Source organism: Apteryx mantelli, chromosome 1 (genome assembly GCF_036417845.1).
Source record: "Apteryx mantelli isolate bAptMan1 chromosome 1, bAptMan1.hap1, whole genome shotgun sequence".
In the NCBI taxonomy this organism is placed as follows: domain Eukaryota; kingdom Metazoa; phylum Chordata; class Aves; order Apterygiformes; family Apterygidae; genus Apteryx; species Apteryx mantelli.
The window spans coordinates 197,748,284-197,770,910 of record NC_089978.1 but is presented as its reverse complement, the minus strand read 5'-3'; the positions used below and the strand labels follow the sequence as shown (position 1 = coordinate 197,770,910).

Below are 22,627 nucleotides of genomic sequence, written 5' to 3'. Positions count from 1 at the left end.
AGCAGGGAATTATGCTAACTAGATGGGGTCATTCTGGACAAACGTTTTATGTTCATAGATCTGCATAGTGTTTCCTTGATTCATGGTATCTAAAATAAAACCTGCGTTAGGATCACTCTGAAGTTACTCTAATGTCAAAATTACCATCTGGAGATGCCTCTTTTTCTGCTACGGAGAGAGTCTGGAATAACTAATGTTCTCATGTAGGCATGTTGTTTAGGTGACTTAAGATAGGGCAGACAAATCTAGGCCCTTTGCCTTGAAAAACTTGCAAATACTTCATAAGTAATGTGGACTACATGGCTTGGGGGAGTTTTGGTCACAGGTAAATGAAGATCTATATCAACTTTATGGTCATAAATACACTTGCAGCAGCTTCTCTGAATGAATGCATCGCCTCTAGAATGTTCTGAAAGGCAAGAGTTAAGATTTTACTGGTAACTATAGTTACACATAACTCATTATTGAAGTGAAATGGAAATAATGTGTGATTTCAGAATGCAATCAGTTGTTTCAATGAAAGGAAAAACAGATAAAACCTATGCATTTACCTATGTAGTACTATTCCTTCCACAAATTTTAACTGAGGATCCTGATATTTTTAAAAATAAGTTGCTCTCTGTGCATATGGGACATAAAATTTACATTATGTAATTTCTTAGACCCTTACTCCCAAAATAATTACACTAGTAATGCATAAGCAGTTGTTTTCTGAGCAAGTCTCTGTTTCTCATAGCAGACACTTTTAATAATAACTTTTTAAAAAAGAACTTTACATAGCTGTGATTCTTGACTAAAATGAGGAAATCAATTTGGTAAAAACACTACAGAAAAAAAAATACTTGCACTTTCACAAAAATTAAGCATCTTTCTTGGTCAGGAGACCATAATTGCTATAAGTGTAACGGGTTAAAAAGGGTAATAAAATAAGATCTGCTACTAATACAAGAAAATGAAATACAATTGTTGTAAAGTATACCCTTGAAATCTGAACAGCCTGTTTGTCTGGGTTGAAAAATATCCATTCATTAGAATATTTTGTGGATGAGAAGTGGAAAGACACTGATAAAGTAAATGTTAGTCTGCTGGCTTATTTCTTTATCAGTCCCCATGACAACACTAATAATCATTCTTGATGCACAACTATCCTTATTGTAAGTGTATCTTAATATTTCTGCATACAGCTTGAAAACATTTATGAAGCATAAGTATTTGTCATAACTACCTGTGGTTGCAGAACTAAAAGAGAATCTTTTGTAGAGAGTTCTTTGGACCTTATTGAAAATTCTAGTAAAAGTCTGGCAAGAGAAAAGGGTTGGAAACTCAGGGATTTTCTGTAGTTCTTCTAAATATAAAAGCCACGCTGCAACCCTTTGCTTCCCGACTTGACTTTTCCTTCATTTTTCAGAAATATTCCAGCATAGTTTTACTTTGACCTCCATTGTAGTCAATAGCAACATTTTCCATATCCTGTGGAGGGTACAGAAGCAGGCTTTACCTGTCTTTACCTGTGTCTACCAGTCTTTGGAGTTATGTTTCTCAGTGATCATTTGTTCTGTGTACTTTGTAATTCACAGACTAATACCACTTCAGCATTATTATTTATTAACTGGTCATTTGACAAACAGTACATGCATGCTGCTCCCATCTGTTAATTGATTTCTCCTGCTCCTGCTTTTAATTTTAAAAAGTTCAGTCTTTTAGGTATTTTTCTACTGTACTTACTTGTTGGCTTCAAAATCACCCTTTTATCTGAACTGCTGTAATGTGTTTACTTTGTCTTGTGTGATTGGAACTATGAATTTCTCAAGACACTGAACATATCTTAGCCTGTTTGTAGAAGTTGTCATATAAATGGTACCAGCACCTAAATTGTATAAATAAACTAAATAAGCTTAAACATCTAGCTTGTTACATCCAACGACTGTAGGATTTTATTTTGCTCAACTGACAGAGTCTGTTAAATTATACAAGTTTCTCTTTATAGATAAAATAATTGGAAGACTGATCATGGGTCTACAGGAACGAGGGATTCATTTTTCAGTAATTTATGCTGCAGTGAGACCTTCAAGGGTGAGTAATCTTCAGTGCCTAAAATTGTCAAATTTTTGGCATCTAACAACTTAATATTTACTGAGGAATGCTGTACATGATTTTCAAGATTACACAACCAAGCAATCTATATTATATGAGGTTTTGACCAGAAATGATTGCTTGAATTTTCATGTGCAATAGCTATATCACATAACAGTTGAAGTCTAACAATCTAAGAGACTACAAATCTGCTACATCTGTAGTTGTCTTTAGAACTTACTAAGTGAGGTAGCGTTAGATTTTTTTTCCATTTAACTCTAATGGTTGTATAATATGTTCTATGTAGAGACTTGGATGACTTATCAGGCTTTTCTCGGTGTAGCTGATTCATGCCTAGACCAGACCAGTGAAGAGTGAATGTTGTTAATTAACTGAAGGCTTAAATTAATTGATGGTTTCATTCCTTTTAGTCAATGTTTAGTATTTACAACTGGAACCCAAAATTCATAATTTGCACCCTTGCTGATAGTCAGAACACTGTTTACAGATGACATCAAATCATGTTAGCAATAAGTAGCAATAGGAAAATGTTATTTATGCAGAATTATCTGTTTTGTATGAGATACTGGTTGTAATCAAGCAATATTTATATTTTAATGCAATTAAATGGAAGACAGTCATGCCTTGAGGAAAATAGAATGCAGCTCCTGCTGAAGAGAGTCATAGAAGGGATGGACTATATCCTAAAAAGCAGTGACTTTGAAAGGAACTTATCTGTTCTAATGGATGACAAATCTGAGCTGCCAAGATGATGCTTCATTTAATTTGAGTTTTGAATCCAAACTCAGAATAATGTCAACTGCGAATACAAAAATTATAATTTCCTTGTCCTAGGCAACAGGAAAATTGTTACTGGAATTCTTTGTTTAATTTGAGTGTGAGCACTGCAGACAGGATCTTGAAAAGATGGAGAGATTTCAGGAGGGTAATGTTAAGAACAATTCAAGGCCTGGAAAACTTACTGTAAAGGGGTATGAAGTGAAACCTATTTAGGTTATCAAAAGAAGAGTAAAAGTCAACTTGACTTCTGTTTATAGGTTTTCTTTAAACGAAAAATGGATGGCTTTCTCAAAGGTGTTCAATCAGAAATGATCTGGCTTTTTGCAGGGAAGTAGAATCTTGAACCTCTGGCTATCCATCAAGGTGATCAGAATGGCACTTTCAGACCCTAGGCAAAAGGCTAGTTTTACTGAAGGAAAACAAGAACTTTCTTCAATAATCTACCTTACAAATCTTATTTCCAGAGATGGGTTTTCAAGATGAGAGTTAGAGTACAAAGGCAGAGTGTAAGGAAGCTCACACTGCTATTCTCAGTGCTGTATATTTCTTGTGGTAAAGGAGAGGACTTGAGTCTCCAGGAGTTCTGACCTGCTTTTCTCATAAATACAGCATTAATTTTTTATGAAGATACCCCCCACCCCCCACCCCCCAAAAAAGTTATTGCAGGTCATTACTGTTTGAAATGAAAGGGAGATGGCCATTCTTAGCTGCAAATGTGCATTTGGAACTATCGGAATGAAAAATATTTTTAATTAATGAAAGAATTGGAGTCAAGAGCAGGAATTTTTGTAGCAATTTTAAAAGTCTGTTGAATTTTAAAATCCATACATATTTCAACAGGCTTTTTAAATTAAAGTAACTTAGTTTGAGAAACTGGAACACTTTTAAATAATTAAAGCAATTTATTTTAAAATATTCTGCATTTTAAAAACTAATCTATTTTAAAATTTTCTTAATTCTTTAAGTTCAAGCCCATATAAAACCACTTGACTTTTTTTTTCACAATAATTTTAAGTTACTGCAGCACATTTAAGGTTATCAGCTTCTGTACAGAGCTAGGAGTGGCAAAATGAAAACTACCTTTGAGGGTTGATCTGCCTGTACATTTACATATAACCTCTTCTCGGTGTGTATTGCATATCTTTCCCTGTGCTTGAACTACTGAAGATGTGAACTGTTTTGTAACCATAAGCTAAAGCACAGATTCCTTCTGCTTAAGCTATAAAGACTATATTCTATGATCTAGGAGTTACAGGGTCACTCCTCAGTGATAACCAAGAAGATCATTATATATGGGAAGTAAAGACTGATCATATGGGAAAAGATTTTACATTACTCAGTACATTTGAAGCTACTCAGTATGAAAGATTTGCATTTACTAAGTGGCTTTTTTCCCACTGATGAAGGAAATGAGCTTTAAACATGACACTCTTTTTCAAAAAAGGACAGCTCCTTCTGATCAGGTAAATTCATTTTATGCAATGAAGCTCCCAGACACTAGAGCTAAGAGGTTATTTCTCTCTGGATAGCTCTACCTTCTTGCTGATGGACAGTTAATGACTTCAGAGCATCTTCTTGTTATATCCATTCATCTTTCTGTTGTCTCAAAGAGAGAAAAACAGCTGTGAGAAATGCATATATTGAACAAGATTTCAGACTGGAATTTGCCTCAGAAAGTGAATTAATGGGATAGGAAGACAAACTCTCCTGTGATGGAGTCCCTTTTCTAACTTGTTGAGGAAGAGCTATTTAGTTTAGTCAGTGTAGCCACAGAGATCCCTTTAGGTTATAATAGTTATCAGTTAATAACTGCAGTGCAAGATGGAGATTTATTCAGGCTAGTTCCTGTTCTGCTCCAGTGTCAAGATTTGAAGTTGGTAGACAGAATGTTAAGACCCTGAAAAAGAGGGTATTTGCTGACCTACATGAAATGGTTTCACGAACCAGTTGATGATTCCTCTGAATATCGCATTCTGTCATAAAAGAGCTGCCTTCCTCCAACAAGGCAATTGCCAATTCTTACGGCTCTTTGCCTTTGTGGTCTGGCTGAGTTGCTCTGACACTGAGAGAGTGATTTGTGTCAGCTAATTTTGGACATCTGAAATATAAATGTCTACATCTGAAGTCATCAACTAAGGCTCTCCTTACAATCAATGGAGAGAAATAGGTGTTTTTCGGGTGTGACTCCTCTGACCTATTTTGTAGTTGTCTGCTGCAGGATGAGACAAAACTCACCCTATGTAATCTGATTTCTCTCTGAAAACCATAAAGGCAGTCCACATGCTTAGATCAGCTCTCTACATATAGTCAGGCAACTCTTACTCAACATTTCTCATCTTTCTGTCTATTAAAAAAAACTTGAGGAAGTTTTGTAATTCCTCCCAAGACTTGAGGAATCTCTTACCAAGACCTTTTACTCCTTGAAACTCATTTGATAGCTTTTTTCTTTAGGAGAATCAAAACATTCTTCAATCCTTGTTTCACTCTTGCATCTGGAAGTAGTTTTCCTTTCAGAGGCAACATTTACTGTCTTACTCAGTCCCCTGAGACCCTGGGGATGAAGGAGTGCTCTCAGCTCTAATGAACAAGACAAGGAGAGGCACTGGCCCAAGCTACCATGCCCTGCTGCCTCCTCTCTGAGCAGAGCATCTGCTCGTGTTCTGGAACTCCCAAAGCCTTGTAGGGCAGGCAGATATGAAGAACAAGGATTCAGTCTAACCAAAGGATGTTATGTGAGTCTACTCTGCCGTTTTGTCACCAGCCAGATCTCACTCGCATTAGTTGTTGAGGAAATAACTTCTATGTTGTCTGGTGAATGCTTACAAGCTCCTCACACCACTCATAAATGGACTATGATCAGTTTCAGCTAACATTGAGTTCTCAGGAATATATGAGTTTTTGTGTTCCTGGAGACTGTGATCGAAGTCACCCCTCCTACTTGAGCATGGGGCTAGTTAGTTTTGGTTTGTGGTTGTAATGCATAATTTCGCCTGTGTCATTGTAAGACTGCATCATAAATCTCCCTTTGGAAAGGTTAAAAAGGCTGCAGTGACTGAAAGATTGACATGCCTTGACTCAATCATAAATCTCATTGTGTTTCCCACGCTTCAGGTTCTCTTAGTGTCCATGTCACATTTTTACAAGTTTACTCCTCAAACTTCTCCAAGGCAGTTTTATAGTTGGTGTCTTTTCCTGGTTTAGCTGAATGCTGTTAAAATCACCATGCAGAAGAAGCACATATTGCCAAAAGGAGATTTATGGCCACCTCCCAGTTGATATTCATTTTTCTGACTCCACTTTTTACAGATGCGTTTTGAAGTGCTCTTTAAACCTTCTCCTCTGCCTTCACATTTCCAGATAATTTCAACTACACTGGGCTTTTGACTGCTTCATTCTTCATTTTTCAAGCTGCCTACTTCAGGTAGCTTCTTTTGGACCTTTTTGTTGAATCTTTGGTCCCACTCAGAGCCCAGCATCCTGAATTATATGAACTTCTGATTAAGGGGATGTTTTTAACTGTTTAAGATAATCAGACATTATAATGGAAACTTTCCCATGAATCAGATCTTAGCAAAATGGTTATAATGCCATTTGCTAGAATTGGAGTTGTAGGGTGGGTGTCCTCATGCATCCCTGAGTATGAGAATTTCCTTATTAATTTACTCTTGTATTCTTCACATTTGAAGGAGCAATTATAGTTTGATATAGTATAATAAGGCATCAGTGCTTCCAAACTACAAGAAGAAACCATTGGAATTGCTCATCCTTTCATCTTCTCCCTCCAGCTTGAAGAGTTCCATTATAATAAAAAATAAACTTTAACTTGTAGGTGAGGAATATGCACTTAATTATTTCCCAGCTAACTTAGTTTTTTCTACTGATTAGAGCTAGAGTCATTTTAAATAATTACAAAAGAACTGCTTGAGGCTGGTTGAAGCCAGTTGCATGTCACTCCAGAGGGGAAAAAAAAAAGAACATAATAGTCAAATTATCTTGGAAACTGAATTTTGAGGAGGTGAGAAATGCTTGCTAGCAATTCTCTATGATTCATTCCATGTATTAGTGTGGAATTCAGGGAAATAACTACAAGCTAATGTTTTACCTTTAACCCTAGACTTTGCACTACTCTTTTCTAGACAAAGACATTAAGATTCACTTAACTTAAACATTTTGGTAAGTTTATTGTTTGCTTTGTATTTATGTTTTATATGTGCTTATTGACATCCCTGGGAAATGGAGGGAAAAACAGAACTAAACTATTTATTTTTATTTGGTCAGAAGAATTTTTTTAAATCTTCAGTTGCTTGCATAGCTGGAGCCTCTTTGTATAGGGTTCCATATAAACCAAATTGGAGACTTACAAGAGAGTTTAAAACTAAAGACCAGGAAAGCTGACAGGGTGGTGGAGGTGAGAAGAGATACAGGTGAAAGTTTGTAAAAGCTCTGTCTTAGAAAAAAAGAAAAGACAGAAATTGATAAAATGCAGATATAAAAACTGAAAAGAATATTCTTAAATATACATTTATATGTAGACAGACATCAGTCAGATCAAAATTAAGGTATAAACCTAAAAATAAGATAGAATATATAGAATGCCTAACTGTAAAGAAGGATATTAATATAACAGGCATGTTAAAAACTTTCTGGAAGGAAAATACCAGGAAAATAATTATATAAGAATAACAGAATAGATCAGTAAAGGAGTGCTGCTGTATCTTAAAGGTAATTTGGATTCAGGGTGAGAAAGATAGCTATTCGAGGAATTACCAGAGAGTCTTGGAAGACTGAGACTGTACAGAGCATCCAAATGATCTGACTTTAACCTAAAGATACATAGACATGTACCTGTGATTTGGTGAATTGTCCTCTAAACTCTATTATGTTGACTGACTTAACTGACCAGTAGCCTAAACACAAGCAGACAAGAAGACACTTGTATTGTAGACATTTAAAGTTTAGTCAAGAGAATTCTACCTACATGTCTAAATAGAAAAGCTTTTGCATTGTACTGTATTCACACAAATGAAATAGTGACTGCTCTCTGAAATGCTACAGGAGGCAAGAGGCTGCAAAGAAAACAAGCATAATATTTCTTAGAGAGAGACTTCATAAAGGTCATGGCAGAATATCATGCAGAGGTTATGTTTTGAGATTCTAAGTGAATGAGTGTTGGAACAACTTCTCAGAAATCCTACAAGAGAAGAAGCAGCTTTTAATTATGAACAGTATCCAGGACCTGTTCAAGATCGAGGTCAGTACTCATTCTGTAATAGTGACCATTGGGTACTTAATCATAAAGGAAGGAAGAAGTCCAGAATATCCACCATAGAAACATTTAATTTTTAAAAAGAACTATACAGAAAACCAATCTTGTAGAAAGGAAATTAAAATCATCAGCTAAAAGAGTAAAACATTTGTAAATAGAGTAGAAACCGTTTAAAGAGAATATATTAAAAGCTCAAACTATATGTAAATCTGTGTTTGAAAGACCACTTCTTCAATCCTACCCCTAAGGAAACCTCCCAAACTCTTGCATGGTAAACAACAGAGTGAAAGTGGTGAGGCTAATAGAAGTAAAAAAGGCATGCTTCAAAAAATCAAAGTCCTGTACACATTAAAAAAAAAAAAAAGAATGTAAATTCTTGCAAGTTAAGTGCAAAATCACAAGGCAGACTAAAGAGATTCTGAGCAATAATGTGCAAAAGACATAAAAAATAATGAAAAACACATTAGACAGGGAGTCTTTAACAGAGCATTGGATCTAATCAAAAAGAACTCAGAAAGATATGTGACAACACAAAACCAATTGAATCTGTGCACTGATGTTCTCTGTGGTGGAACATAGAGAAGTTCTCACATCAATTACTTTCTTAGTAATCATCAAGCTTCAAAAACTTTTGCTGTTACTGAGATGGTAGTAGAAGACATTTCAGAACAAATCAATAAAATGAATAGTAACGTATCACCAAAAGCACATAATTTTCACCTAAGAGTTTTAACGAAAATAAAATAAGAAATTGTAAAACTATCAATTTTCATGATTTATAATGTATAATGTATAACTTACAAATTATTTTATTTATATATATAAAATATATATGCAAATATTTTATACATTAATTTGTCCTTAAGCCCAGAGGAGTAATAGGTGGCGAGTGTGACAAAAGGTTTGAAAAGAGGCCGCATATTTCTGGAGAAATACAACCAGGAAGTCATACTAGCCAAATTGGTTAAAACTAAAGTAGAAAAAATGTAGATAGATGGAGAAAATATAACATAGCTTCAGTGTACTTTGAGCTGACAGACAGTGTTCTTTTTTATAACAGAGAGTCATAAAATATGTGGGTAAAAATGATCCCGTTGCTACAGTCTGATTACATTTTTTAAGGTTTTGACAGCATACCTTACTAAAAACTACTAAAGAAATAAATTTTCTTATTGGGTAAGAGGTGGAATTATTTTTGTGCATAAATAAAAAAATTAAAGATAGGAAACAGAGAATAAAAATAAAGGATCAATTTTTACAGTGCAGTGTAATTACTAGTGAAATTCCATGGCGATTTATGTTCATACATGTGCTGTTCAGCACAATCATTAGTAGTATGGAAAAGGGGCTGAAGTCTAAAGGTACTATAGTTTGCTGATTACTGACAAGCTGGAGAAACAACTCACAACACTGAGTTACTGGGTGATAAAATGGCAGATGAAATTCAACATAATGGAAAGCGACACACGTAAGGAGAACCTTAAATATGCATATTACATTGTAATGAGTGGCTGTTACTTCTCAGAAAAGAGATTATGGTGTGACTGTGGGTAGATTTCTTGGAACATCACAGCACTCCAGAGCAGGATGAATAGCAAGCAAAATGTTACTAATTATTTGGAAAGGAAAAGGGCAAAACCGAAAGCTTCAGTTTTTTCACTATGAAGTCCCTAGTGACTGCAAATCTGCAACTGGAGTACTGTGTGCGATTTTGGCCTCCCCATCCACAAAGGGATACAGTAGAATGACAGGATGAAAGAGGGAAATAATAAATTAAGCGATAAATAAAAACTCCAGTAGCATGGACAGGCTAAATGGCAAATAATTATTCACTGTTTCTGGCTGCTGTTCACTATTATGACCACTTACAGGTCATAACACAGGAACCCAAGAGCACCAAATTCCTTGAAACAAATAAAATTAACTATTTTTTGCTTTACACAGTTTTGGATGATAAAAGTACACGAACTTCACTGATTTGGTCAACTGGTGGAAGAAGGATATATCAGAGGCTATTACATATGTTCATTTGAATACAACGTTCAGCTCTGAAGGTCTCTAACCCAAAGATTACAGGAATGAAAGGGGGTATTCTGGGACAAATATCCTTTTTATTTACCCTTTTCTTATTTTTATTCTGCTAGTCACTGTCAGTAGCAGTGACAGTGAGCTTATAGCTAGATGGACCTTTGGTCTGACACAGTTTCGCTAGTCTTATGTCTTAATTTGGAACTGGAAAGTTGGGATATTGACATAGCATTTCTCTGTGATAGGAATGTAAATGGTAATATGTAACTTTTTTAACTAAAGGCCATGAGCCAGAAGAGGCAGCCAACAGAATAAAGAAAGCTCCAGTAAAGGAAGCTTATGGACTTTCCTCTTCATTGTTGCTTATTAGGTTGCTGTAGGATTGCAGCTTTTGAAATATGAAAATTATGGCCACACTGAATTGCTGTACATAAATCACTGTTCTGTTGGCAGTCAGGATAACCATAATAAAAAATGACTGGTCAGCTGGAAATCAGGTATGTGGTGTCCCAAGCCTGGTCCAATTTTCCTTATTTTCAGTGTAATGAAATGGATTGGATCTTTCAAGATCCCTGTAAGTAAGGATCCGTAAGCTGCCTCTGGGACCTCTGAATCCCTTCTACCTAAGAGATGGATGCCTGTTCCTGTTTTGGAGAAACAAGGGGTTAGAAACAGGAAACAATCTCACCCATGCAGAGGGTCACAGCATACATGTTTCTTCCTCATCCTAGGGATGAAATGCAAAGATCTCTGTACTCTGGCTGGATAGCTCGTGCATGTGGTCAGAACAGCCTCGCCCTAAGCACCTAGCTGCAGTACTTTCTTGTCTTCTTTTTCATTGTATGAATTAAATAAACAAAGCTGGAAAAAGATCCTTCTGTTGCAACCACACGGTTGCCCCATGGACTGGCAAAAGCGTTTAAATCCTTCACCATTTGATTTCTCATTCAGTCTCTGTCATCTGTGCTAAAGAAATAGCTATGAGAGGAACAAAGACACACTTTACCACCATATGACATAAAAATTTGCCAATCATCAGTAAAATACAGATTCTTTAGGAGTATTCTGATCCTGGGAAGTGTATGTGTGATCTAAGGGTTAGAGGCAGTATAATAAACATCTAAGTTTTAGTGCATCCATTCTGTAACACAGTTAAGACCAATTAGAAGAAATTGGCATTATTTGATTTTAGTTTCAGCTGCTATTCTATATTATAGCTTTATTTTTACTTTAGAAAATAATTCAGTCATTTTATATAGTCCCGCAGAAATTTTCTATTTTAAAAATTCAATATTTTCTGGTAGGAAGACGTTTTTGGGGGAAGTTCTAGATCTACCATATTTGTGCATGTAATAGTTGTACTTTTCTCTACTTTCTGTTATCCTGGCTGAGATCCACTGACGTATTATACCCTTATTCAAAGCCATCAGCTAATGAATTGCTGCCATATGCAGCAGGAAAAAGGTGCCATTGTTATTCATACATTGCTACTGTGCATATGCAGCCATTACATTCATAAATACAGCATACATGCCTCTAAAATTAGAATAGAGAATGATAATCTTTTGTGTAATTTTCAAACATCTTTATAGACTTTAACAGAGAAATATATCCTTGTTGTAGTGATGGGTAGTTCTACTGAAATGTTCTCTCTAAAAGTTACCATTATTAAATACTACAGGCTTTTCCATAAAAATCTAATAACCTGGACTTGCATGCAAGCTATTCACAATTTTTTGTAAGGATTGCACACTAGAACTTCAGCAGACAAAGCTAAGAACTAGGCCAGGGTGCTATTATAGTGTTGACAGATTGTTACTGAAGTGCTTGCATATTAAAATGCAGATTCTTGTTCTTCCCAAGGACCGTATTACCCCATCCCTTGCAGCTGACAAGTTTAAATTCTATAAGATTTCATTCAGAAAATATATGGTATCTTTTACCATTTTGGCTCAGAAAGTTGTCAAATTAGAAAATCAGCTGATTACAGAAATGCATGGAGCTAGTATCTTTTGGGGAAATTAGCCCTGTACAGGCAGATCCCTTAACTCAGAGCAGTGCAATGCTGTACAGTCACCTGAGTTAGCAGCAGCCAAACTGCTGCAGAACCAGAGGCAATAGAAAGAGGGCTCCACAACTTGCCAGGTGGGCCCCCAGACTATTAGCCCTTCTGAGAGCCTGGGATGCTGCAAGAGAAGAGGCAAATTAGCCCGGCACCAGGTTGACAAGACTCTATGCCTTCTGGGATCCAGCCTAGTATCATAGTACTGTATTGATTCATGTAGGCTTACAAGCTGACTCCAAACTAGCATGGGAATCTCTAATATGGGGCTGTAGTGTGACATATATCCTTACTGTCACTAGTAGACACACCCTCAGTAAATATGGCAAGAAACCCATCCTTTTCCTGACAAAATGTCACAGGCCTCTTATGTAACTTGTTTGAATCATTACTGTAAAATCCAGACTTACAAGTTAAACTATAAAGTGATGCCTGACATCAAATTTGATATTACATGCCATATTTTGTCCTTGTTTTGTCCTCATCATCCATAAAAGCCTCAATGTTTACCATTTTAATGCAGCATTGCAGCTGTAGTTGTTCTATGTGTAGGATTTCTGTTTTAACTCAAATGATTGAGTGACTTCACAGATAAATATTTAATAAGTCATAAATTTAAACAGCATCAGTATACATTTTAGTGCACTACAGTATGTAAGTTAAACCTCAAGTATTCTAGCACCTAGATATCTCTGCCTCTGGCACTTTCAGCCAAATCACTGGCAATACCCTGTAGGATAAGGAGGATTTCTTGCCTTTTGATTGAGCAGAACTCTTGCAAGGTGAATCTTAAGTTCCACTTTACCTCCTTACTGTTGAAAACTCCTTCCTTCTCCCCAGTATAAGCTTTCTTTGTGACCTTAACAATCTTCCTTGCTATTGCTACAAAATTTTTGTCAGGGTGTGTGCTGCCAGCAGGAGCAATTGCTTGTGGTTGAATCCACCCCAAGTCAGGCTTGCCCATTACCTGGCAAGAGAAGCTTGGCTATGGGGTAAGAACAGCAATCGGCATCAAGTTGTGGATACAATCAATCTCACAGGTATGGGAAAATAAATCTGGTTTTCTAATCCCGCTCACTGATAAGATTAAGATTTCCAGAGTTTAATGTCAAAGTATCATGACAAGGGTCAATAATTACAGGTCACAGGAGTGGCAGTTCCATCCAACTGCTGGCAAGGGCTGTATATTTTGGACTCACTTTGTTTGAATTGGCAGGTTAGAAACTCACAGGAGAGGAAGCAAATTATTAAACTGAGATTGATGACATTGACTGAGATGTGTCTGGAAGGGTTAACTAAGCTTCAGTGTAAACATGGCTATTTTGATACAAACCTGGAAGGGGAAAAATGTTTACCAAGAAGAAAGAAACAGTGGTAATCTCCTTCCAAAAGGTATTTGATGTTAGTTCTAAGATTAACTTTGTCTAGACTTTCTGATGTGGTTTTCATTTATATATATACATTCTAGCTTACATACACTGCTGTCATAAAAATTAAGTGGATTACTGTGTGCAACAAAGCAGAGTAGAAGGGTTTTTTTTAATTGAAAAAAAAAATGCTTGTTTTAATTAACCTTCCCTATCCAGGAAATCCAGTTTGCCAGTATTATTGGCATTTGCCTTGTGATTCAAGCTAGAAGGATAGAGCCAAATTCCCCTCACAAGTTCCTTTAGTGTCTACTATTCTCTGTTTTCCCTGAAAGAGTTGTCAGAAATGGAGATACTGAAAGCAAAGAATGGCATTGTCTCATTGAACACTATTTTTATGGAGAGAATCTGACCAGTGGGTTCTGAATAACATACTAGTAAACCATCATTTACTACAGAAAGACCCAAGGAACTGTAAGAATGATGTGTAACTTTTTAAATTTCCAAATTACTTTCCTTAAATTATTAATGTACTAAATTTTAAGTGTAACAGGTAATACTGTTCATCCCTTCTTTATTTAAGTTAAAAAGAATTGGGAGGAAGGCCCTCCAGTTTTGCAGATTAGTCCCCCAAAGTGCTGGAGGATTAAAATATTAAATATGGGGAGGGGGATTTTTATGGATTCAGATTTTTAATTCTCCAGTGACTAGTCTGTGTCTGGGACAAACAGCGCTGGCAACTCTCCCAGCACTGTGAATAATGCATTTTGGACCCGGCCTGCATATGCCAGTTATGTAACCCACCAGACCCCTATCTAACCTCAGCCCACCATCACTACATATCTGTTTTTCCTTACAGCAGAAAAGGTTCCTCATCCTTTTTCATGTCTCTCATGGCAACCTGGATTCCACATAAAGACATAAGGAAGTGGGGAAAACAGCCAGTTGGAGTGGGTATTCCCCTTAGTAATCTAAAAATGATGTAAAATATGTGAAGCTCCCATTATCATCATGGCAGAATTGTCTGAAACAGGGCCCAAAATCTAGTGTTAAAACTGGGGAGACTGGCATCAGGAAATACTTTCTGAATGATGCATCTGGTATATTCCTTTCAGAGGCAGTTCTTTTTTACAATGTAAACTCTTAATTCAATTTTTTTTAATATTAATTTAGAAAATCTGATTAACTAAAGGATGCAAATGAGTTTTAAAAATCTGGCAAACAACCAAAACATTTTTTTCATTAGAATAATTGTATTTGGGGTATTTGTCCTAAGTGAAATTCAAGTTGGAGAATTTGAAGGGTAGCAGGTCCTCCCACTGCTATTCCAACTTACAAATATTATGTTTTACTTTCTAAAATCAAGATCTTTTAATAGACTAGTTCCTGCTCTTCCTGAAGTTAGCTGAAAAAGTTTGGTATAAACATCAGTTAAAAGTTGCAGTGAGAAAATAGAAGGAAATATCATAATTTTCTTCAGAAAATTGGGACTATTGTGGCATTTGTGGACATGCCTGTATGTCCCATATATGCAAAAATCCCCTGCATCATGTTAAGACCTTTTCAGAGGAATGATTAGCTCATCACAGCAGCACAGCTCCTCTGCTCTGGATTCTGACCCTCACGTGGTCCCTCTTGCTCACTTGCCTTTACACCATATTCAATTGCACAGAGTAGTCACATTCTCTGTAAACCAAAGTTAAGAGTTCTGTTATACAGCTTAGTGTTGCAAAAGGACCCAACTGTGAAGAAACACTCCTACACATAAATATATAGGCTAACACCACAGATCACATTTATACAGCCCACTAAACTGTAGCCATATATAATAAACATTGCTGTTTTATTGGCTTTTCTAAGCAAAGATCTCCAAATGCTTTCTGATGACTTGAGTAGTCTCCACAAATCACTATGAATTAAAAAAGAGACTATCATTATCTCAGTGGAACTTATATTTTGATTCTAACACAAGTGTCCCAGACTCACTTCTGTGAAAAATTCTGGGAGATGAAATGTAGAATGCCAAGCAGGGGCTGAGTGTCACAGTTCCTGAGTCGTTTTGCTTGCTGATAGAAGTATGTGTCATTGGGCAAGGGAGCAATCCGATAATAATGTCAGCTAGTAATCTTGGCCATATATCCTACAGGGTACTACAGCGCTAGTAATCATTCTTAATAAATGATTGCTAATGACATGATGTACCTCATTTCTCTGCATTCTTTTTTTCTCCCTCTTTCCCTCTAACACATTTACTTGAAAAAAAAATGTTTTACCTAGAATGATACGTCCAGATTACAGAAGCAAGATGGGAATAGTGGCTTATTAGAATATTAATAAAGAAGGGAAAAGAGGCCAAGAATTCCACTGGGCAAAATGACATGCTACTGATATTTATTCCAATGTGTTGGTCAGACTTACAGCTGCTTTACAAAAGTGCAAAATAACATATAATTCACTTCAGTGTGCTAACAAACAGTGTTCTAATGATTCAATACCAACTGAATCACAGAATCACAGAATCGCTGAGGTTGGAAGGGACCTCTGGAGATCATCTAGTCCAACACCCCTGCTCAAGCAGGGTCACCTAGAGCACATTGCACAGGATTGCATCCAGGCGGGTTTTGAATATCTCCAGAGAAGGAGACTCCACCACCTCTTTGGGCAACCTGTTCCAGTGCTCTGTCACCCTCACAGTGAAAAAGTATTTCCTCATGTTCAGATGGAACTGTCTGTGTTTCAGTGTATGCTTGTTGCCTCGCGTCCTGTCGCTGGGCACCACTGAAAAGAGTCTGGTCTCATCCTCTCGACACCCTCCCTTCAGATACTTGTACACATTGATAAGATCTCCTCTCAGCCTTCTCTTCTCCAGGCTAAAGAGGCCCAGCTCTCTCAGTCTTTCCTCATAAGAGAGATGCTCCAGTCCCCTAATCATCTTTGTAGCCCTTTGCTGGACTTGTTCCAGTAGTGCCACATCCCTCTTGTGCTGGGGAGCCCAGAACTGGACACAGCACTACAGATGTGGCCTCACCAGGGCTGAGTAGAGGGGGAGAATCACCTCCCTCCACCTGCTGGCAACACTCTTCCTGGTGCACCCCAGGATACCATTGGCCTTCTTGGCCACAAGGGCACATTGCTGCCTCATGCTTAACTTGGTGTCCACCAGCACTCCCAGGTCCTTCTCCGCAGAGCTGCTTTCCTGCAGGTCAACCCCCAACCTGTACTGGTGACTGGGGTTATTCCTCCCCAGGTGCAGGACCCTGCACTTGCCTTTGTTGAACTTCAGGAGGTTCCTCTCCACCCACCTCTCCAGCCTGGCCAGGTCTCTCTGAATGGCAGCACAGCCTTCTGGGGTATTGGCCACTCCTCCCAGTTTTGTACCGTCAGCAAACTTGCTGAGGGTGCGCTCTGTCCCTTCATCCAGGTCATTGATGAAGAAGTTGAACAAGACTGGACCCAGTACTGACCCCTGGGGGACACTGCTAGCTACAGGCCTCCAACTAGACTTTGCGCCTCTGATCACAACTCTCTGAGCTCTGCCATTCAGCCAGTTCTCAATCCACCTCACTGTCCACTCATCTAACCCACACTTCCTGAGCTTGTCTATGAGGATGTCATGGGAGACAGTGTCAAAAGCCTTGCTGAAGTCAAGGTAGACAACATCCACTGCTCTCCCCTCATCTACCCAGCCAGTCATTCCATCCTAGAAGGCTATCAGATTGGTTAGGCATGATTTCCCCTTGGTGAAGCCATGCTGACTACTCCTGATCACCTTCTTGTCCTCCACATGCTTGGAGATGGCCTCCAGGATGAGCTGCTCCATCACCTTTCCAGGGATGGAGGTGAGGCTGACTGGCCTGTAGTTCCCTGGGTCCTCCTTCTTGCCCTTTTTGAAGACTGGGGTGACATTGGCTTTCTCCCAGTCTTCAGGCACCTCTCCTGTCCTCCATGACCTTTCAAAGATGATGGAGAGTGGCTTAGCAATAATGTCCGCCAGCTCCCTCAGCACTCGTGGGTGCATCCCATCGGGGCTCATGGATTTGTGGGTGTCAAGTTTGCCTAAATGATCTCTAACCCCATCCTCCTTGACCAAGGGAAAGTCTTCCTTCCTCCAGACTTTCTCTCTTGCCTCCAGGGTCTGGGGTTCCTGAGGGCTGGCCTGAGCAGTAAAGACTGAAGCAAAGGCGGCATTCAGTAACTCTGCCTTCTCTGCATCCTTCGTCACCAGGGCACCCACCCCATTCAGCAAAGGGCCCACATTTTCCCTAGTCTTCCTCTTGCTACTGATGTATTTGAAGAAGCCCTTCTTGTTGTCCTTGACATCTCTAGCCAGATTTAATTCCAAACAGGCCTTAGCCTTCCTCGTTGCATCCCTGCGTGCTCTGACAACGTTCCTATATTCCTCCCAAGTGGCCTGTCCCCCTTTCCACTTTCTGTATACTTCCTTCTTCTGGCTGAGTTTTGCCAGGAGCTCCTTGCTCATCCATGCAGGTCTCCTGCCTCCTTTGCTTGACTTCCTACTCATAGGGATGCACCGCTCTTGAGCCTGGAGGAAGTGATGCTTGAATATTAACCAGCTCTCTTGAATGCCCCTTCCTTCTAGGGCCCTAACCCATGGGATTCCTCCAAGTAGGTCCCTGAAGAGGCCAAAGCTTGCTCTCCTAAACTCCAGGGTTGCGATCCTGCTTAGTGCCCTGCCTCCTCCTCGCAGGATCCTGAACTCCACCATCTCATGGTCACTGCAGCCAAGGCTGCCCCCGACCTTCACATCTTCCACCAGTCCTTCTTTGTTTGTTAGTACAAGGTCCAGCAGCACACTTCTCCTTGTTGGCTCCTCCACCACCTGTGTCAAGAAGTTGTCACCAATGCTCTGCAGGAACCTCCAGGACTGTTTGTGCCTAGCTGTGTTGTCTTTCCAGCAGATATCAGGGTGGCTGAAGTCCCCCATGAGAACCAGGGCCTGGGACTGTGAGGCTACTTCCAGCTGTCTGTAGAAGGCCTCATCGACTTCCTCTTCCTGATCAGGTGGCCTGTAGTAAACACCCACAACAGTGTCACCCATGCTAGCCTGCCCTTTAATCCTTACCCATAAGCTCTCGACTTGCTCTTCATCCACCCCTAGGCACAGCTCAATACGTTCCAGTTGCTCTCTCACATAAAGAGCAACTCCACCACCTCACTTTCCTGGCCTGTCTTTCCTAAAAAGCATGTGGCCATCCATGACAGCACTCCAGTCATGCGAGCTATCCCACCATGTCTCTGTAATGGCAATGAGATCATGGCCCTGCGACCGCACACTGATCTCTAGTTCTTCCTGTTTGTTCCCCAAGCTGCGTGCATTGGTGTACAGGTATTTCAGAGAGGTGATCGAGCTTGCAGGTTTCCCAGGAGGGATACAAGAGGATCCTCCATAGCCACATCCCATGAGCACTTCCCTGGCTGCCTTCACCTGCTGGAGGCATCCCGACTTGAGCAGTCTTTTGCCAGCTACCCTGGCACTATAACTCTCCCCTTCCCCCATCATACCTAGTTTAAAGCCCTCCTTACCAGGTTGGCCAACCTGTTGGCAAAGAAACTTGTGCCCCACTTAGTGAGGTGGATCCCATCTCTCGCCATCAGTTGTCGATCTTCAAACAGGGTCCCATGGTCATCGAAACCAAAACCCTGTTGCCAACACCAGCGGCGCAGCCAGTCGTTAACTTGGAAAGTCCGTCTCCTCCTCCTCTCATCCATCCCCCTCACTGGCAGGATTGAGGAGAAGATGACCGGGGCTCCCAGACCCTTGACCACCATCCCCAGAGCTCTGAAATCCTGCTTGATGGTCTCCAGTTTGCCCTTGGTGTCATTGGCGCCCACATGGAAGAGCAGCAGTGGGTAATAGTCCGAAGCGTGGACAAGCCTTGGCAGTCTTTCCATGACATGTCTCACACGAGCCCCCGGCAGGCCACAAACCTCTCTAGACATGAGGTCAGGTCAGCAGATAGATGCCTCCATCCCCTGCAGCAGGGAGTCCCCCACAACAATCACCCGCCGCTTCTTCCAGGCGTTCCGGCAGGGCACAGGGTCTGTTGTCCCAGGTACTTCCCTTGCAGCCATGCCCATCTCCTCCTCATCCTGGAGGGCACTAAACCTGTTCTTCAGCTGCAAGTCTTTGGGAGGAGTAGGAGCCTTTCTCCTCCCACGAGCAGTGACCAGTTTCCAGCCTTCTTCTACGGTGTTATGATGTACCGTTTCACACGGCACAGAGCCCTCTGGCAACTCCACTGCTGTGGGGGGTTGGGACTCCCAAAGCTGCACAGTCTCCGAGAATACCCTGTCTATCTCTTGTTCATCTTCTCGGATGCTGCTCAGCCTACTGACTTCCTTCCATAACTCCCTTACCTGACGACGCGACTCGTCAACAGCAGCACACCTCCTGCAGGAGAGCTGGCTGCCAGCCCAGGCCTCCCGGAGAGGCCCCAAGCGCTCCCTGCAGCCTGAGACCTGTAGAGCTGCATCTACTGTCAGAGGGTCGGTCTGGGTCCCAGCCTCTGACACAGCAACTCCAACAGCCACTGGGGAACGCGCTCTGCGGCGTCACAACCATACTTGAGGAAGCGTACACCACAGGGAACAGAAACGAAGGTACATTACTGCTGAAAGTGATAATGAAAAGGAGAGAGTCTGGTCTACCAAGTAGGCCATTTTCTGAAAGTTTCCTTTTCTTTTTTTGTGAGGTCTGTATTCCATTTTCAGCAACACAGACTTAATGCTTTGAAAGCATGTTTCCTGCTGTGTGTTTATAAATATGACCACTTCCTCAGCTCATTCTCTCTGTCCTCTTGTAAAAAGCCTCTGTTGCATGTTCTGTTGCACTCAGTTCTCCATCTGGCTCTATCTGTGGATCCACTCAGTCAACTGGGAAGAGAATGAGATGATTTGTTTTGAGTAAGAAATTCTCCTCTTTGAGTACCCTTCCACTCTACCAAATGTGCCTCTATGAGCTCATCTTATGCATGGTGTATCCTGGTACTCTTTATGATACTGCCTGTATGTGTGAATGCAAATATATATATCAGCACTACAGGTATCCAAGTCCATACTTATGCCAAATACTGTCATAGTTCAGTTATGCATAGGACTACATATGGATTTTGAATTAGATGTTCTTCTTTTTTTAAAAAAAAAATGTTTCTCTCTCTACTTGTAACTTAGAACAAATTTTCTATTTGGTATTTCATGGAAGAGAAGCACATTACATGCCTGCTTGTTTATTCTGCATATGCTAGAGATTCTGGTCAAAGTTTTAAGTTTTTATTTGGGAAAAATTCGTTAGTGTTGATAGGAAACTTGTCTGAGTAAAAAATGTAAGGACTTGGCTCTCACAATCCAACAAGCTTACTCAGGGTTCTACACACACACAAAAATTTTTCTAAACCAAATTTCTAACTTTTTCTGAGTCTACTCAATCCATGTTTCCCCCTGCTTTGTTTCCCTGAAAACTATATCTCACTTCATGCTGATTGCATTGAAGAGAATTAATATAAAATGAAAGAACAATTTCAGAAATTGAATTCTGGCTCTGATAACTGGTTCTGATAACACCTGCAAGTGCAATTATTTGGGATTTGTGCAGTTATCAGATATGTAAGTTTTACTGTATTACATGTAAGTTATAAAATTTCAGGCTGATTCTGTGATTTAAGCATGAGCAAAAATTTCAAATTTGAAAAAATACCTTGAAGTTGTGATAACCTAACATTTAAAATGAGATAGGGGCAAGAAAGGTACATTGAAATGAGGTTTTGGTAGATCCTGATAAGCAACGAATCTCAATGAAAAATGTTTGGAAGATTCTGTGTATAATCAAATCACCAGGCAAGCATTTCTAACAAAAAATGCAGTTTAAATGTCCTCAGGGTTCAGTTGCAGCAGAACATAAATTTTGTTTGTGTCACTTTGGGGTACAAGGAATGAAAGTAGAAATTAGTTGCAGGTAGGTAAGATCTTTAGCAATTTAGCAAGAAAGACCGTAGCTGCTGCATCAAAGTTTGCATCTGAATTTGAGCTTACTCAAAATTTTGTGCTGCTCAGATTGAGGTTTTTTTTTTTTTCAATTCATAGCTATTTTCACATCTGTGTAGATGATGGACAGGCAATATCTCATGAATCATATTTTGTATTAATAAATTAATTCAAACAATAGGACTTAGGAAGAGTTGTAGATAAAATATGTGCAGTTCACTTAATAGGCAGGATTATTACATCCTAACAAAGCCAGGCTTTTACATCCTCTTTAAAAATCTACAAAATGGGCTTTGACTTTTCTGATGAAGGTGCCTTCCTCATCTTGCATCCTACTCATGTCATGCTGAGGTCTAGATCTCTACAAGATTTAGGATGAATCCAGTCCATTCAATAAAATAGAGGGAGACTTCTTGAGATTTAAATGGAATAAAAGATTAGCCAAATCTAGGGCCAAAAATGGTATGATATTTTAAGATAGTATAGAGGAAAAGAGCACCCAAACAAATAGGGAATCACAAAAACGTAAAAAGTTCAAACTATGAAAAATAGAACTGGTAACTGTTTGCTTAATGTTCTAGATCTTGACAGATCAAAGCACCGTTTTGCTATGGTTTTTCACCAATGGATGAATGAAATAATTATAATCAAATGCATTCTTTCTGTTTGCTATATATGTGATTTTCTAAACTCAACACAGGAAAGAACATCTTTGGGGCAAATCAAATTCTAATCCTTTTCTTTTAAATTGGTGATCTTCTTTTGTGTTAAGACACAAGCAGCCATTGCCTGCCTTGCAGGTTTTTGGTATGGTATCTTTCAGAAAAACAAACATATTGGCAGGAATAGTGGTGGTCATGCTGTGTATAGTGATGCCATCAGTTTGAAAACATGGAGGAAAGCCGACCTGTTTGAGTTTGAAACTGAAATGCAAATTTTAGAAAAAGGATTTGAAATATGCTGATACTTGGCTGGGATGCCAGTGATGACGGCTTCGGATATGCCACAGCCAAACCCCGGCAAGTAACA

General features: G+C 39.3%; 1 protein-coding gene across 3 annotated transcripts in view; it reads left to right on the top strand.

Moving 5' to 3' along the window:
- Nucleotides 1–22,627, top strand: part of ATP6AP1 (ATPase H+ transporting accessory protein 1) — a 65,286-nt gene that overhangs the window by 25,291 nt on the left and 17,368 nt on the right. For all 3 annotated transcript variants that reach the window (XM_067315443.1, XM_013956482.2, XM_013956481.2), the window contains exon 8: nt 1,988–2,073. In XM_067315443.1, the coding sequence (XP_067171544.1) occupies nt 1,988–2,073 (86 nt within the window). The remainder of the gene's footprint in view (nt 1–1,987; nt 2,074–22,627) is intronic.